The sequence below is a fragment of the Watersipora subatra genome, chromosome 8 (assembly GCF_963576615.1).
Source record: "Watersipora subatra chromosome 8, tzWatSuba1.1, whole genome shotgun sequence".
NCBI classification, from domain to species: domain Eukaryota; kingdom Metazoa; phylum Bryozoa; class Gymnolaemata; order Cheilostomatida; family Watersiporidae; genus Watersipora; species Watersipora subatra.
This window is the reverse complement of record NC_088715.1, coordinates 62,294,801-62,313,659: the sequence shown is the minus strand read 5'-3', so window position 1 is coordinate 62,313,659 and position 18,859 is coordinate 62,294,801. Positions and strand designations below refer to the sequence as shown.

At 36.9% G+C, this 18,859-nt stretch overlaps 1 protein-coding gene across 1 annotated transcript in view; it reads right to left on the bottom strand.

Moving 5' to 3' along the window:
• LOC137401574 (uncharacterized) overlaps nucleotides 1-18,859 on the bottom strand; it is a 67,400-nt gene that overhangs the window by 29,222 nt on the left and 19,319 nt on the right. The window contains exons 2-6 of the mRNA XM_068088002.1: nucleotides 14,570-14,697; nucleotides 13,700-14,271; nucleotides 13,290-13,532; nucleotides 11,868-12,067; nucleotides 11,143-11,311 (exon numbers count right to left, since the gene is read on the bottom strand). Coding sequence (XP_067944103.1) covers nucleotides 11,143-11,311; nucleotides 11,868-12,067; nucleotides 13,290-13,532; nucleotides 13,700-14,271; nucleotides 14,570-14,684 — 1,299 coding nt within the window. The 5' untranslated portion in view covers nucleotides 14,685-14,697. The remainder of the gene's footprint in view (nucleotides 1-11,142; nucleotides 11,312-11,867; nucleotides 12,068-13,289; nucleotides 13,533-13,699; nucleotides 14,272-14,569; nucleotides 14,698-18,859) is intronic.

Sequence of the window (18,859 nt, the reverse complement as noted above, 5' to 3'; positions counted from 1 at the left end):
AACTTTCACGTGTTCCATTCGTGCTGAACGCGTAAAAGTTTTGCTCTGCCAAAAACTTGTTTCGGCGCTACGATTGACTAGTTCAGCAGTGCAGAAGAAAAGCTGAGATCAGAAGACATTGTGGACAGGCTCGTATTCCCTGGGGCGGCTGGCCCGCCCCAACTTTTTAGGAACTTTCCGCGGCTAAGTACAGTCAAACTTGCCCTCGGATAAAGTGTAACATTTCATCTCGAATACGAGGGTATCTCGAATACGAGGGTAACTCGAACGGATTTGTTTGGTCCGTTCCCACGCAATGTTAAATTGCTTCAGATAACTTGACCTCAACATCATTTACTTGAACAGTTATTTGCCCAACGGCTATGGAGACGGTTTTTATCGCTGTAGAATATCACTTTATTCCAAGCCATGGAGACAAAAATCAACTTTTAGTAGTTCTTAGGCGTCATTATTATCATCAGCGGCAAAATATTCATGTTAACGACTTTTATAAAGGTTTGCAAAAGGTCAAGTTTTACCAAACATCTGCTTGGAAATGTCCTATCGAAAGCGTGAAAACCTCCGGATGAACTTAAAATGAAATCGGCAAAATTGATCTTTGTTAAAACGCTCAAAAGAAAAAGATGTTTCTTGTCCGAGCATTTTAACTGCAGTCAAGTTTTGCCTATTTAAATCTAAAAACGCCCCGGCAGTCACATCACCTAAAACAAAACAAATCTCAAAAAATAGAAAAATGTTGATACTTTCCGATAAAAAAGTTTTAAACTTCACATGAGAGGTCCGGCTGAGGCCCTACATGAGAGAAACCTGTTGGGGGGCTTACACCGCTCCCCTCCACATCCCCAGGTGTTCATAACTAGTCGCCTAACATTAGCCACCCCAACTTGCAACCAGTGAATACAGGCCTGATTGTGGAAGGTATTGGACAACCAGAAAATGTTTGGTCCATTGAAAGCAACAATCGGAATGGCGCGATCCGAGCAAACGATGCAAATATTTCTCTTTCAAAAACAATAATTTTTGTTCCTGTATGTAATATAAGTATGGTTCGTTTATGCCACTTGTTCATGAATATATAATTGTAGCATTTGATAGATTATCATTATATAACTTCTAAATTTGCAGATATATAGCATATTATTTGATAGCATCATCGCGGTAATTTGATCTTACAGTTGATCGATGCTCGTAATTTCTCTTCTATTGTACAAAAAAAACTAGTTTTGACTACAAACTGTAGCAAACATATTGAGAGTGCAATGAGTTTTTATGCAACATTGGTACATTTATTGTAAATCTACATGTATATATATAAATCTCTAAGTTTGTGTCTGTTCTTCTGTTCTTCTGTACATCGGTTTGTCCAGCTACAGCCATGAAAATCTTGGAATTAAAAGCTCACATCGTGCTGGACTTGTACTCATGAAGATTGTAGCTGCATGCTTGTTAACACCTTGTCTAACCACAAGTCTAGAAAAGCTCTCACGATTCATAGCTATTACTATATACCGTATTCTCTTTTCCCGATTTCACACGCTAAATGACGTATTAATTGAAAGTCTATGAACTCTACTAACTTTATGAAACACAATGCTTCTTCGTCCTCGTCATACTAAGGCTAATTTTTTACCACCAAACTACATAAATATCAAAAATAGTTTCTCCCGAAACTAAATTTTGGCGATTGTATTTCAGTTCAGTGTCATCCGTTATGGTGAAAAAAGGTTCGCAAACAGATGAGTAATAAGATTTTAGTTAAAAGTTTACTAAAATGCATATTAAAACTTCCTTCAAGTATGTTTTAGTAAGCTAAAGAATTTAAGCTAGATTCAGCTTTTGTGTTACACGTCTGTCTCGAAGGTAAGAACTCTGCACGTAGTACATTGTAATATTACATTTTCTTGCAGGTCATAACCACAAAATGCCCTAAAGTTATTCTAGGTAACTATAGTTACTATGGTTAACATATTGTTTTGTTACTATTTTTTAATGATGATGATTTTTACCAGGAAGTGATTGTGTTAGATAATTACTATAGGCTTTGTAGACCAATCTATCTATCCGTTGGAGCTCTCAATTTTTATTTCATTCTAAATTTCAAGACATGTTTATTTTACATTTATACTAGCTGAATGCCTGGCGTTGCCCGAGTAATAAAAGTCTTTGGACAGAAAATTTATTTTATTTAGCATTTACCACATTTACCTTTTTAACTTTAAAACTTCACATCATTGGAAAAGTTTTTTGTGCAGATCAAATGAATTAAAAGAAAAAAGAAGTTTTTCAAACAACTGTAGCTTTTAAATTTTATACCATGAAATAAGTGTTTCGTTGAAATAAATTAGGAGGAAAAATAAAACTATTAAGGTGTTTAGATGTAAATGTGAAATCATTAGCAAGTAATGACTGAATATAGTCTGTTTTGCAATTACAAATGAAAAAAATTGCAATGAAAAATTATTTAATATTTGATTATATGATTTTAGTTCGTTTCAGTGTTGGCATCGTAAGGCAAAAATATTGTATAGACCTATAATAGGTTAAGGTTAAGTTAAAAAGGTAAATGTGGTAAATGCTAAATAAAATAAATTTTCTGTCCAAAGACTTTTATTACTCGGGCAACGCCAGGCATTCAGCTAGTATAAATGTAAAATAAACATGTCTTGAAATTTAGAATGAAATAAAAATTGAGAGCTCCAACGGATTGCAAAGCTATAATATCATCACAGGTTAATTACAAGAGATAAATATCAACTGGTAGAGATATTTCTCGGTTCTCAATGCATATTTATTAATAGATCTTTGACAAGTTGAAGGTAAGTTAGTAGGTTTTTGACATCCCAAAGGTTTAATATCGCTCCACCGGAAGAAGAGGACAAAATATGGACGACCCTCAGTTCACCCGTGAAAGGGCTAAATTCATCTTCTCAAAATTCTGACAAGCTATTTGAAAAATACAACACCAGCCTCTAGTTGAACACTACCTCTAATGACCGCCAACATAGAGGAATGGTTGAAAAATAGAGCGCCATGGCGTTCAATTAGAGGTTTTATGGTATTCTATTAGCTATAACTAGCTGTATCCTCATTATACTTAATGATGATACAGGTATAATGATGATACAGCATGTTACGCACCTTGACCAATCTTACCCAAAAAGATCAATTGATGATCTTTTTCTGGTAAGATAGGCCACGGTGCATAAGAGTCTATACATGAAATCAACATACCAATAGGTGACATCGGATTTGAAATATTTGTAATCAGTTGAGGAAAAATATCTTTTTGCTAAATGGGAGAAGTTTTGATCTTGCCACATCCAAAAAAGATAAACACTTCCACCAATAACAGGCACATTTAGTATTAAAACTAATGCGTTATATAAAAAGGCAAAAACTGAATGTAAAAGCTTAAATTATATGCAAAGTTCAAAGCAATAAAACACTAATAAGTAAAAGGCTTTTAATGTTTCTCTACTTGATGTAGACACAATAGTGTGTATAATAATGGAGTTTGATGGTAGAGAAAGCTAATTACAGTTCGCCGATTGTTTTGTATAGCTTCTACTATTTTAGTTTAAACTCACTTTATATATTTTTTATTGTTTTCATGATATATTTATAATCTGAACGATTGTTTCTTTTAATTTACAAAATTGTAATGTTTTCAGAAATTTAAGACATGTTGAAATCTACATTGGATGTCGAGATATTACTTGTTAAAGCTGACATCATATGTTCAAAATGTTGTATGCAGAAGTGATCATAAGTCAGCATTTCACTGTAATATCATGTCTCTGACAAAAGAACACTTATTTTTGCAAGATACAAGAGAGTTGATGCCAGCTTTCAAACCTCTTTTCAATGGCAAGCTAATTTCAATAAGCCGCTAATTTATGGCATATGTTTAAGCTGTGGCGACAAAGATCAATACACAAACTAATGCATTGGATGCCCGTATTTGATGGCAAACGCAGTTAGACCAGTATGATGGTGTCTATAGGAAGTTTTTTGGTATTGGTTGCAATGCTCACATTTATTGGCTGATTATCTGCAATTATCTGATAAACATTTTAGAGTTTTAAACTTTACCAAAAAAGGATAAACCTAGCATTTTGATAGTTATTTTCATGGCAAAAATTAAAAAGCAATAGTTCAAACAAGTTTTGAACTCAATCTTTAGCTGGAAAACGATATACATGTAAATTTAATTTATTGTTTCCATGCACAAATGACATTTGTCATTTTTAGTAGTAGTTCATGAACCTGTTGTCTAGTTACACAGGAAAAGGATATCAATTTCATAAAGTTTTAAATATTGTGTGCAATGTATTTATCTATGACCTATTACATGAAATGATTAACTGAGGATGCATTATGCTTTGCTAAAAACTAAAGAAAAATGGAAACGCTATCCTAATAAAATGGATGGAGAAGAAATGTCTATGTGAAACTTGAAGTTTAAAATCAAAATTTAAAACATTTTTGATCCTGTGGTGTTCAATGGTAGCTGACTGATCAATATGATAATTCAGATGATGGCAGTGAAGTAAACACTAAAGAGTTTGAATACAATGAAAGAGCAGTGATGATTTTTGCAGGTCAGATGATTATTATTTTGTCTCTGCTAGATCTGTTGCAGTGCGTACAAGACGAGTGCCTCATAATAGCAACCCCAATACAAATAACACCAGTGCTACCAGCTCTAATACCCCTTTTACAACCACCAGAGGATCAGGGAATAAGGCAAAATCAACCAAACAGACTTGTAAAGGTTGGAAAAATATCACTGAGTCAAAATGGTGACAAGCCTCCATCGCTAAAATACCACAAAATCTTTCCTTTCATTCAGAGCCTAACTTCATACCATCTGCTGAAATTCCACCCTTAAAGCATTTTGATTACATCCTGCAACCTATTAAGAACGGTGGAAGTAATTTGTGGGCCTTTATAGTAACAGAAATGAGCAAATACTATGAATTGATAAGTGCAAAACAGTGAGTTCTGCAACAATGGTCTGAATTTAGGGAAAAGAGCATTTATCTGATATAGTCTAAACAAGGATTTGTGAAATGCTCCAAACAAAGAAGCTTATTTCAATCAAAGGTATCATAGCCAAAACTTTTTAGCATTTCAAGTAAAAATGAAAATTTATCCAGGCTTCTAATAGCACTAGCGAGCTTCCCTCCTTGAAGCGTAGGTCATGATCCTCAATATAATTTTAGAAAAATCCTGAAATATTTGGCATATAGATGGCAGCAAGGTTATGATCTCTCCAAAGTAACCTTAAATAAATAAAACAATTGCGGGATTCAAACTTTGTCACTAACTGGTGAACTACATCGACATAAAAAATATTGGGGTGAAAAAGACTACAATCTTGCTGACTCAAAGACTGGATATGTGCACAAGACTGCCTTATTATACCAAACACCTCGAAGTATCTAACAAAGAGAAGCCATTTGATACATGTAATAGTAGATACATGTTACAGTAATAGTCTGATACATCTAATAGTAGATTAACATAATTACACTAGATGAGTTCCCTGTGAAAAAAATGAGTGATAAGAGATGGCCATATCTTGGCATTGTGTTGGGTAGATAGGAAACAAGAAGGCATGCTGTCTACACACACTTCAGCAAGGACTCACAAAAAGACGCTTCAAAATGATTTGTTCAAAACCATACCAATTGTAGTGGCAGAGTATAATGCTGGAATGGGAGGGGTTGCCATTATAGCTGATCAGATGACCAACACTTATGCTGCTAAAAGGAGAACAATGAGAGGCCAAACCAAAAGCTTCCAACTACTCGACAAAAGCAATGACTAATGCATACATTCCATACAAGCAAAACCTCAATGTCACAATGCCAATGAAATATTGTAACTTTATACTGTAGTAGAGGTAACCAAAGGCCTGCTAGGTAGCTACCAAGAATCTCGTAAGCATGGTGGTTGGCAAAGCCTGAGAAACATGCAAGCTAGATGGACAGCTAGACACGCGTGTTAAACAATCCCAGAGAGAAAGGGTAAAGTATGTGTGGTTTATAATGAGAACAGAGGTGGCAGTTACAAATGAATATTCATATCAACATGGTGTAAGTACTGCGGCATTGGTCCACCTCGAAAATAATGTTTTAAAGCTTCCCATACATAGACAGTTGCTGTAATACATACATTGTATGTGAATAGATGTTTACGTACAAAAGAACTTGAAAAAACAGATAAATTTGAGTTCAAGCTACGTATGCTTATAGAAAGCCATTTTTATTGAATTTTAAATAAAAAAAATACACTATTCGTTCATGGGATATTTTTCCCCAGCAAAAAAGTGAAAGCTCCATTGCATGATGTATTGTAAGAGCCGCCAGCCAACCAAAATGTTGGCCAGACACTCAGAAGTTCTGCTGATCTCAGCCCATCCGGCCTCAGCCCTACCCGGCCGGCAAGGAAACAGCTCAGTCTGCCAGGCCGACAGGAAAAGCGACCAACCCAGTCAAGAGAGTGAGTGGCCAGCCGAGCGCCGAGGAGCGCTAGAGAAAGCAGCTGGCTTCAGAAAGAGGGCAGGGTTACCAGTTTAAAAAGGGGCTGTTAGGGTCCTAGAAACCAGAGCATGGAAAGGTCTCAATGTGTACAGCTGTGTGTATATGTTGCATACTTTTTACTGTATTAATATATTGGCACAAATATATTTCATCTCACTCAACAAGCAGCTGGTTTCAATTGATGCAGCAAATGGTTTTTGGTGATTCTTTGAAATATCGTCAACTATTAATAGCGCATATTTGGTAGATAAAAAATTGTGAATAAATGTCAGCATGCATGATTAACCTATGTAGGCACTTGACCCTTTGAACCCTGAAGCCAGGTATTACGGCATTGTGTAGAAAACATTGTCAGAAATCCCAACGGCTGGCATACCATTCAGAACCAGAACCATTCACATGGTTCTGTTTACAAAAGCTGTTTTTAAATAACAGCATAAACAAAGCAAATTAATTCTTGCACAATGCATCAGACCAAAAATTTCACTTCCATTTTAACCATTTTCAAATATCTTTATCTACTTCCTTCTTTATAATAACAATTTTTTATTGGAACGATTTCGCGAAAAAAATTGATACAACTCGTTTGTTAGTAGATCATGAATGATTGTGATGCAGATGAAGAATTATATGATAGGAGATATATATATATATATATATATATATATATATATATATATATATATATATATGCTATGGGACTAAAAATAATATTCCAAATTATTTTGAGCCATGAAAGGATGATAAACATGTGCTCAATGAATATGATGCTAGTGTGAAGATTTTAACAAATTTTTAAAGTCGTACGAATTTTTATGGTTTTAGCCTGAATAGCTGTGAAATACTATTTTTTTTCTTTTTGGTGACATTTGCTGTGTGTTGCTTGTTGTATAATCGAGCTGGTGGGCCGCGGGCTACGCTAATGCCCGAGGTCATGGTAGTTACAGGTAGTTACGAGAGGTTACGGGAAGTACGAGAGGTTACGGGAAGTACGAGAGGTTGCGGGAGTATAAAGGCGTCGGGGGATTGAGAGAGCTTTCTTCTTTGCTTCAACCACATGTGAGTACACACGTTTATATAACATGGCGCAGTTGACGAAGCTCTGATTTTTTTTTCCTTTTGTGTTATCATTAGCGATAATTTTTCTGGTTGCGGGGTAAGTAAACGGTTGAATAGACCCTTTCACGGGCGTGCAGGGGAGGTAAAGTGAGGTAGGGTGGTGTTGTGAGGTGTTGTAGCGGTGTTGTTGAGGTGTAATTATTTATTACATAGTCGGAGGTGGGAGTTACACTAATTATACGAGTGGGGTAGAGTGTATTTGTGGCGAGGGAGATATTGTATCGGGTAGAGATGGAGAGTGGTCTTCCGAAGCTGGTGTTCGGTGAGCACGGTTATGGGTCGTGGGAGAGATTTATAGAGGAGATGAATTTATGTATAGAGAGTGCTGTCGAGAGGAGGGGTTATGTAAATGATGAAGATGGCAACAGAGTGCCTATTATGAGAGGTAGAGCTAGGTTAGTGCCACTATTGAGAGCTATTGGGCACAGTGGTAGAGAAGTATTGAGAGGTGCAGGGTTTGACGTAGATGGCGTTAATTCTACTTATGAAGGGGCAGTGGAGGTTTTACAGGATTATTATGGTAGACAGGAGAGTATGTTCGCAAAGGGGCATAAGTTCCTTACGGCTAGGCAGACACTTGGGGAAAGTGATAGAGAGTTTTTACAACGGGTAGAGAGTTTGAGCAGATATGCGGAGGTGACTAACAATAATGATAGGGTAAGGTTTGCCCTTATTGTGGCGGTTAACGGGTTGAGAGATAGAGAAGTAAGCAGAGAGTTAATGAAGAATGTCAATCTTACTTGGGCGTTATTGCAGGAGGCATTGAGGGCTCGTGAAATGGCCAACAGCTCTGATAGATTTTTGAGAAATGAGGGTAGAAGTACCGAGTTAAAGAGTGAGGTTAAGAGAGAAGTAGCAAAGGTATCAGAGTTTGATAGCCGAGCGCAGTACAGGAGTAATGATAGAGACAGAAGTTATGATTCAGCAGGTAGATCTTCCCCTAGGGGTAGCCCTAGGAGTAGTAGAGAGTATTATGGTAGTGAAGAGCAAGGTACTAGTAGATATGGGACAAGAGGCAGGGAGTATAACAAGGACAGTGACAGTAGAAAGTATAGAGATAATAGCAGGGAGAGGCATGTCTCTAGATATAGAGCAAGCAGTAGAGAAGGCAGTGGAGGTAGAGTATGCTACAATTGCAAACGTAGTGGGCATGAGATGAGGAGTTGTCCCTCCATTAAATGTTTTTGTTGTGGACAGCGAGAACATGTATCCCGTTATTGTAGGGATAGGAGAGAAGTAGGTTATGACGGGCGAGGTAGTAGCAGGAGGTCAGGAGGTAGTCGAGATAATAGCTACGAGCGGTATGGTAGCAGGGACAGTAGTGGGGAGAGGTACAGGGGCCGAGAAAGCCCCCGCGAGATTAGAGGCAAATTTGGCAGGTACAGGGACAACAGTATGGATAGGTTTGAGGGGGAGAAGTATAAGGAGAGGTACCAAGATAGTAGTAAGGGCAGAAGTGTTAGGCTCTCTGGTTCTAGGGATAAGTATGAGGAAGACAGTTGACTAGAAAGGAGAATTGTACAGGTTTTGAAGGTCAATGGGAAGAACGTTGAATTTACGTTTGATACTGGGGCAGAGGTGTCGGCTGTAACCGAGGGGACGGCCGAAAGGCTGAACCTACAGCTAGAGGAGCCATCTACTGTTTTGGCGGGAATAGATGGTCGTAAGCTAAGAGTAGTCGGTAAAGCGGGTGTTCAGTTGGAAAGTAAATATAGATTTATGGAGACAGAGGTATATGTGGTGAAAGGATTAAGAACGAACCTCTTGGGCATAACTGAGTTAAGGCAGCTTAAATTATTTGCTGTTGTACATGCGTTATGCGAAAGTAAGTTTGAGGCTGTTAAGGAGTGTAGAAGTATTAAGCCGGTTAAGCCGTTTTTGTCAAGAACCATTATTGCTGGGTCAAGTTATGTTTCAGATGACGTCGAGTTGCAAAACCTGACAAATAAGTCTGACAGAGAGAGCGAAGTTAAGAGAGGTCACACAGGTCAAGATTGGTGGACTTGTAAAACCAAGGGAGTGAAGAGTAGCGAATACGTGGAAATTGGTAGCCAACAGGGGACAGCCCAAGGCACCAGAGATGTGCAAGTGTCTATGGGGTGTGATAGAGAACAGAGTCACGATGAGGTAAGGGAAGGTGCCGAGAAAGTAGCTGAACCAGTGTCTGTAATGGAAAAGGTTTGCTCTTTTTTAGCCGAGGTATCCAGCAATGGAATGTTAGACAGAGAAGGTCATGAGAAAAAGGTAGCAGAGATTGAAAGAGAGGAAAGGGAGGTGCGGAGGAAGTCGAAGGAGAAATTGGCTAAGCTGAAAGCCAAACGGGAGGCAGCAGTCATGGAGTTGGAAAATGTCAAGGCATTCAGGGCAGTGGTGCAGGAGTTAGCCGAGGTTCAGAGGAGAATTGTTGGTAGCAGACCTGCACTGGTTGCAGGTGAGGTCGAGCTAGATAGGTCTGGGCCTATGCCAACTCCCAGCTCTGTGGTGCCACCCCCTGTGCAGCCGGTTACGGCCCAGGTGGAGACCTCCCACAGGAAGCCTGTCGAGCCTGCCTCTTACTGGGGAGAGCGGGGTAAAGATGGAAGAGACGGAGATGAGGTTGAGGAGTCATTACTGACCCAACCAAAAGACTCCGGGCTAGTCAGGGTTGGTGGAAGTAGTGTTGGTAGTGACAGTGGTCACGGTGGTGGTGACAGAGGTCACGGTGGTGGTGACGGAGGTCACGGTGGGGGTGACGGAGGTCACGGAGGTGGTGAAGGAGGTGGAGGAGATCAGGAGAGTAGTGCGGCCGAGTACGACAGCAGCCCCGGGTTGCTCGAGAGTGATGGTACGCAGGAGGTGTCAATGGAGGAAGACCTGGGTTAAAGCGTAAGGTAAACTTCACCAGCAAGGTGAGTCGGTGAATGAGTTCCAATGTATTTCAGGAAGGTTAGTGGCCTATAATAAAAAGAAAAGAAAAAGGGCATGTTGTATAATCGAGCTGGTGGGCCGCGGGCTACGCTAATGCCCGAGGTCATGGTAGTTACAGGTAGTTACGAGAGGTTACGGGAAGTACGAGAGGTTACGGGAAGTACGAGAGGTTGCGGGAGTATAAAGGCGTCGGGGGATTGAGAGAGCTTTCTTCTTTGCTTCAACCACATGTGAGTACACACGTTTATATAACATTGCTGAACTTTTTTTACTAATGTTTTACCAAATATTATTGTATTATGAGCGCATTTAGATATATTTCATTAAAGTTAAAAAAATTCGGATCATTGAAGAAATTGCCCAGAGTTAGTGACACCAATGACAAAGACGGCCAAAATTCAAAGGGTTAGGCACAAATCCCATTGTATGCATCTTAAAATGTCAGTTAATTTTAAACTCTCCTCAGCGAAATAACTGGTTAGTTCGCATTTTATTTCAGTGGTAAAATCATAGCGACTGAGATTTTTCTTGATTAAGCATGCTAATGGTCTTTAAGAAAGTATCTTACCCGAATGGTGACAAACAAGTCCTCCGGTATATCGTCTTTGCATATATAAAGATCCTTGACCTCATCCATGAGGATGCTCGCATGCTCATACAAACAGGGAAATATATCAAGGGACATATGCTCTCTACCATCCTTTGGCATAACTCGAGTGAGAGCTGTCAAAGATTGCCTGAAACGCAAGATAAGTGGTTATAGAGGTACTTCAAATAGTTCATATAGACAAGGACAATTGTTCCCACTAGCTGAGAGTTCATACCAGTTCTAAAATATAACAGACATGACTGATATAAAATATCACACAAGGTAAATAGTTGAGGTCAAAAATAAAAACAATAATGAATCACCACTTTTAGTAGTCATAAGTAGATATATCTCGAATAGTGTGAAAAGATAAACAGTAGCCACTTGGAGATGCAGAGGCAATCTAACAAGCAGAAAAACCTTACAATTATCCATATACTCTTATGCAGATGAAACCATATACAAACTAAGGTAATGAAGGTTTTAAATAAACTCGAGAAACCAGTGAAACAGGTTTTCCTACAATTGAAGAGAAAGCAAGACAATTTAGGTTTTTTAAAAAGCCAAAAGGCAATCTTTCTAGAGCAATGAGAATCATCTCGCAACAGCTAACAAAAATATCCAAAATATGTAAAATTTTTATTGGGTATTTAGGTGAGCAGCAATTAAGTCTCTTGAAAAATAAAACCAGCAAATATACATACAAGATCAATTTAGCTTTGTCTTCAGGAGACATGTCTTTACCAGAGTCATCTTTACAGAATTCCTTCATAGCCAATTTCATGTTATTATGTGTATTGTAGAGCATTGTCTTGGAAAACGAAGTCATATCATCACACAATGACCTGCTTCGGAGCTCTTTTATAAAGGAACTCTGAAGGTCGTATGCTTTAATATACGAATACTGAAAGAAAGCAAACAAAATAGCACAACATATATTGCTGTGAGGTTATATGAGCAAAATATATTTAAAAATTACAATTCCAAATATGATACTGATAGCTAAGACTTAGCTTTTCCAAGACTAATGGAATAGCAACAGAAGGTTCATAGTCACACAGAGAATTGTGCCTGATGAGTCATAATACTGATTATCAACTACATGTAACTTGACTACTTGAACACTGCAGTTCATTATTACTTCAAGACTTATCCTTTCTACTTCCTTATACCCAGATAATGGCTTATTATTAGGTGTCACCTATTATGTGTCACCAGTTATTAGGTGTCACCTATTATGTGTCACCAGTTATTAGGTGTCACCTATTATGTGTCACCTGTTATTAGGTGTCACCTATTATGTGTCACCTGTTATTATATTATCAGCAATAGTAGATTGCTGAACAGTGGCAAAATAAGCACAAATACTATTTGTTTTTATCTGTTGTAATAGTTTGTAATCACTTCCTGGTTCACTTTTTGTCACTTTGTAATGTTTTATGTAATTTTCTCACACAAAAAGACCCATCTGAGAATAAAGCAAAATTGCTGCAATTGTTCCCTATTTAACATGAGCACGGACTAAAATTGAGCAGGCAAATTAGTACTAGATCAAGTACCAAATTAAAATCACTAATAACAACCCAAAAAACTTGATGTCGAAAGGTTTTTCCAACAGCAATTTTTGTAAGGAGTAAAAATATTACTGTTTAATCTAGCTGCTTGGTAAAATAACATAACAAGCAACCATTCATTTGCTGCCAACCAATTTATGTTTAACCAAAAAAAGGAGCATTTGCAACAATTCCATATATTTTGAGAATTTCTCAATGACAACCACATGGGGCTGGTGCAACTATTCACTTTCATGGACTTTGAAACCAGCTGCCCCATTACCTATCAAACACAAGCTGCTAAAACCTCAATTAGGAGGATAGGTAAATGTATCAAATTCGACAAAACTTGTCCCATAGTCCTCAGAATGATAACTATGTGATAAGTGTTAAAGTAATACCAACCAATGAAATGCTAGTGATATACCAGTAGTAATGATCATCAAGCCTTTTTCATTGAAACAAAAAGTATATGTATCAATTTCGAGAGAGAGCCTTGTATCTTTACAGGTTTCATGAAATATAATTTGAAGCTGTTAGCTCTGCGACTCACAGTGTATCATATGCTCTCACCTGATAGGAGGTGTTAGATTCAAGTACAACTTCAGCAAATGCTATTAGGAGTTCCCTTGTGACTCGCCTCTCTCCAATAGTTGTCAGCAACTTGATCATGTGAACAAACGGCTTTTTCTGTTTTTGATCAACGTTAGCAATGATACGACGAAAGCTCTCATACAGCATCATGAGTCCAATGTCTCCTCGTTGTCTTCTTTGTTCTTCACACAGATAAAAGTTCAAACCCTCCTCCAGGCTTTGCTGAATCAACAAAAAATAGTAATTACAACACTAGACGATGAGTTTTCATTTTATTTGGGCATAGCCATAACAAAAGAAAAAAATATGACTGTAAACAGAATATAAGCAGAAAACCAGGTTTTTGCATAAGTATTTTCTACTATAAAGGGTCTGACCAAAAGTTTTACCTGATCGGTGTCAAGGTTAGCTCGGAGAACTTGGAGAAAAACGGGGAGTCTCCCAAGTTTCTTCTTGATTCTTTTTTTATCTCGTTCACTCAGATGTCTGGTAGAAGGTACCTTCTGAAAAAACTCCTCAAACTCATCATCAGACAGTCCTTTCAGCTTTACCTCATGATCTTGTTGGTTGATGATGTCACAATTACGATAAAAATCCTGAGCTTCTTTTTGTGTTGTGACTATAATTGTCCACTTGTCTTTTTCAGCATCGGCGTGTTTGCACACATTGTGATCGATAGAGTACAGCATTTTGGCGCTTTCGACATCGTCAAATATAAGCAGCTTTTTTCGTTCTGGATACTTTGCATTCAGAACCTCGCAAGTCGTCTTCAGCAAATCATCTAAATTATTGGTATCAGGAACGTCCAATTTGTGGTATCTTTTCAGTCTCACCAGACTGTTTTTTAACTCATCATTTTTTGCACAATCTAATCTGCCAGACACCAAATTTGATGCATGCTTATCAACCATGTGTTTCTTAGCCTGAAGAGCAATCTCAGATTTTCCGGCACCACTGACACCTAAACATGAAAATATAATCAAGTGGAATTAAATTAAAAAATAACTTTAGAATCATGAACTGATTCAAAAGTTATTTTGAATCAGTTCATGATTCAAAAGATACATCAGACTCCATTGCAATGTAAAACATACCAGACTGTTTATCCTAGCATATTGAAATTTTTGAATGAACCTTGAATAAACTAGGAAAAATTCAATGATGACAATAAGGCATAATAAGGCATAGGATACTATAAATGTAAAGTAAATAAATAAGCGCATGTATAAAAAACATGAATGTATAGCAATGCACTTTACCAGAAATAACTGCAACATGATGACCAGAATCTCCAAACAATTTTGAAAGTACTTCGTTGAGCTTATCATGCTGAACAAAGTCCTTTTCGCCCACAGGAATAGCAGTGTCCTCCATGCTCAATGGAAACCTATATAAATAAAGTTCAAATTAAGCCCTAAACTGATTTATATGCAAAATCTGAGGATTCTTAAGAGTTCAGTCATTCCATCTTTTGTATATCTAAAACTACAAAGGCCATGCAAGAAATAACAAACAAAGACAAAATATGTAATCACCAGCACTATGTTGCAACAGCTACTACAGCCAGATAGGCGAGTGAGAACACAGACATGTAAATCTTCAGATTTGTTTTGGCAGTCGGTGATTAGCAGATATAGTCCTTCGATACTCATTTGTTTGAACTAATACAGACTGGGCCTTGTTCGAACGTTAAAAAACCCCGGATATTGACCATCCTCGTGTGAATTCACCTTTCGATGAACCCTTATTAAAATCATACTTATGGAAAAATTTGTTATATAACAACTAATAATCAGTAAATATGATACAATCAGCACTAAAATTTTTAGGCTAATATTTGTTAACAGCTGTATGCAAGCTGTACGCGTTGCTAAAAGTGTCTCTCTTTTACAAGAAAAGCATTCAAAATGGCTACACCTATAATTGTTTGCAATACTAAAAAAATATGTCAGATCAATTATAATCAACTAATATTGACTGGTTCAGCAATGAAAAAATAGGTTTTACGTCAGAAAACCACAAAGAATAATATTCTTCATATATATTATATATGCAACAGCCAGAACAAGCTGAAAGGATCCAAAATGAGAGCAGCAATCTGATCACAAATGGTAGCAAAAGCGAAAAAACTAACCTTGTTAAATTCTTTTCTTCAAGTTTTTGATTGGGTTTATGAAAACATTATAAACATTATTTATGTCACTTATTTACAAACATATATTTGCGCCATTAGAAAAATAATTATTTTATAACTTTTCAATTTGCAGATTTGTTGGGTAACGTGTAATAACGCCAAGGCATTTAGCTAAACTGACTGTGCGATGGATCAAGGTTCATAACTCATCTTCCACTGGACATTGAAGGGCATTTCCTGCTGCCTTTAGTGGCATAATGAATGTGTAAATAAATTCGAAGTAATGGCACAAATTCTTCTAGAATCGGTTGTAAATGCTGGCAAGGCAGAAACCAACGGACGCAAGTGGCGCATGCGGATGAGTTTTTGTGATGTTACCTATTGGTCAAAACCCTTAATTTCTCAGACAAACACGACGATGTCAAAAAACCATCCGAACCCAAACATTGTCGGGACCATCATAAGTCTGAGAAATGAAGTCTGAAGAACCCGTGGTCGACTGTATGCTACTTTCTTTTTCCTAGTCCACGTTTAAAAAAATACAATAAGACAGTTGTTAAGCAGTTAGAACCATTACAGAACCTCCTGCCCTGGAGCCAATAAACTCAAATAAACACGAGCAGAGCTGTTTTAGAGACACTAGACAAACAGCCACGGTTAATGCCTAAAATCCTGTTACTCTCAGTGACTAGCTTAATTTTATAACATACTTCTTCTCAATAGTGCAAGCTGAACTACTTTGGTCTCAATGCTCATCTCATCAAGGTAATGATATAAAAATCTCATGAGCTAGATTATTAGGCTGGAATAAATGCAACAAAATATTTTTAGTAACGCTTCACATAGGAAAGAATGTCGCTTTGAACAGCAAGGTATGTGTAGTACTATATTGATGACATAAATAAACAAGCTGTTAAAAGCCAACGTCTAAAACATGTTCTATATTAAACCTAAACTGTGGTAGATTTTTTTTATTCATGTTTCTTTTTCTGTGTATAAATTTGTACAACATTCTTATGAATGGAGAGATATCAGATGGAGGTTTGTATACAGTGTATACACATAAAAGAAAGATATTAAATGTAGAGGGAATAGTATTTGCAAATGGGGCAGCATTTCAAGTGTATAGCTTTTGATACCCTCCTAAAGAAATCTAAGTGATTGAAGGATGAAAAGACATAATACTGGACATAGCTTGAACATATGACTATCTTACTCCTTCTGAAAGAATAAGATTCAGCAAAATCAAAGAAAAAAAACTTGTTTTGTTGAAACGTAATAAAAAAGGCTGATGATTGACGATATATATTGGCTAGATATGTAGGTAGCAAACAGCTACACGTAGATATTGTAATAGCAAGAAAATTGTGAGCTATAAAATGAACAGACAACACAATTAATAAAAATAAAGATTTAAGCTTTAAAAGTTTGTATTTAGATCAAGTTCAAGCCATGCATATTTCAAGAGTTCGTAAAAACAACTAGCTGGTCATCACGCGGCACAAAATCTGACTATTCGACAATATAACAATCCTCTATTGCATACACAAATGCATCCAGTGTGTGAGAATTTATATTTTGAACTCACAAGCCAAAAATGATCGGAAATAGAGAGAGCTTACGAGACCATTACAGTGCACCCTCGAGATACAATGTTAATCCGTTCCAAGGCTGGCATCGTATGGCGAAAAAATCGTATGTCGGGGTATAGAAACCACTGTAATTATACAATGGAAAAATGCAAGGTAAAAATCGTCCAAAATTTTATAAAAATGCGGTACATATTGAAAATTAGTAACAAAATAGTATGTTAATTTATGTTTTAGTATGTATTGTGAATTAGTTTACTGAATTTCAACTTATTATCACGAAATGTTATCCTTCATAAGTTTCTGTCTTCACTTTCATTATAAAATTTAGCGTGTCTGGTTGAAACCTTTTTCAACCAGAATTCAATAAGGCCGAGCGATGCAGTTCTCGAAAGCGGCCTCTCACACACCTGACCATTTAATGACTACAAAAAAGAAAAATGAAATTTTATTTACTATTATACAGGATGTACATACCTTTGAAGTAATGTGACTTTAGCTGGTACATGTAGCGAATAAAGCAGAGAGGAGGTAAAAACGTATCAATGTTAATTATGTTGCTGTACACTTGAAGGTTAATTTACTACGTAATGAAATGGAATTTTTAGCAGGCAAAAGAAAGTTGTCTAGTCCTGTCCAATTTTTCTTCTGATTTAAAAGAAAAAATGCTGGTGCAATGCAGAAAACTACTAGCTAGCTAACGCTTGTAGAAGGATTCAGAGAAGGTGCTACAGTAGTTTTTCTTGTATGAAACGTGCACAAGAATCAATGTAACCATACATACAAAGTTTGTACGTATTTATATACTAAAGGACAAGGCTTTAACAAGTTTCAGAAAGAAATGTGAATCCATAAACTATCTTGAGTAGCTAGTTATATGAGTTACATACATACGATGAATTGTATTCACATAAGAAATAACAAGCCCATCTGCAAAGACATGGTTAAACAAAAAAATAAAACATAAAATCAAAAGGAAACAAATAAAATGAATAAAACATGAAAAATGTCCCACACAAGAGATAAACTAAATATATTATACATGTATTGTTTTTATGTACCATTCCACATCAGTAAATTAAACATTTGAAACATTTCTGCCAATGTGGCGGTTTTCTGTATCTTCTACCTCCTCGCCATTACTAATTGGTTGCTCTTTTTGAATGCTGATCGCATGCATGGCCTTCTAACTCCTTCAAGTCTTCAGTCGTAAGCTTCTTCTTGTGCTTGCTTTAATGGAGTTCTTGTTTTAATAAAAATTGCAAATGCTGATTGGTTGCGATCATGTTCCTTGACAATGTTAATAATACGGGTGCCTTCTTCTTATTTACGACATCCAACTTTGTTGACATAGAAATCCTTTTTCCTTCGTTTTGTATCAGTCTCAGACTCCATAGCCAACGAATTAAATGTAGATACTCGTAGTTATATACATATGCTGACTAAAAGTTTATAGTAAAAGATATTATAACGCTACAAATGAATATTTCCTCTGCCTTGAGTATTTTACACGAAATTTTCCACGCGGAATTCTGACATGAGAGAAGTCGATCATCGTGTCTCTTCTAAACGTTCTAAAAATGTTTTCGGCACACTATGTTTCGGCGTCTTTTTTTATTTCGACGTGCGTTATGAGCACACCGACCGCCAAATTTTAACTCGGGCGAAACTTTTCTCACAATCGTATGGTGAAATAAAATTCGTATAGCGAGGTGAAGATCTCACAATGTTTGACTTCGTAAGGTGAAAAAATCGTATATCAGGGTAATCGCATCTCGAGGGTACACTGTATAAGCAAATGTGATTAATAAATCAATCCCTTCTAC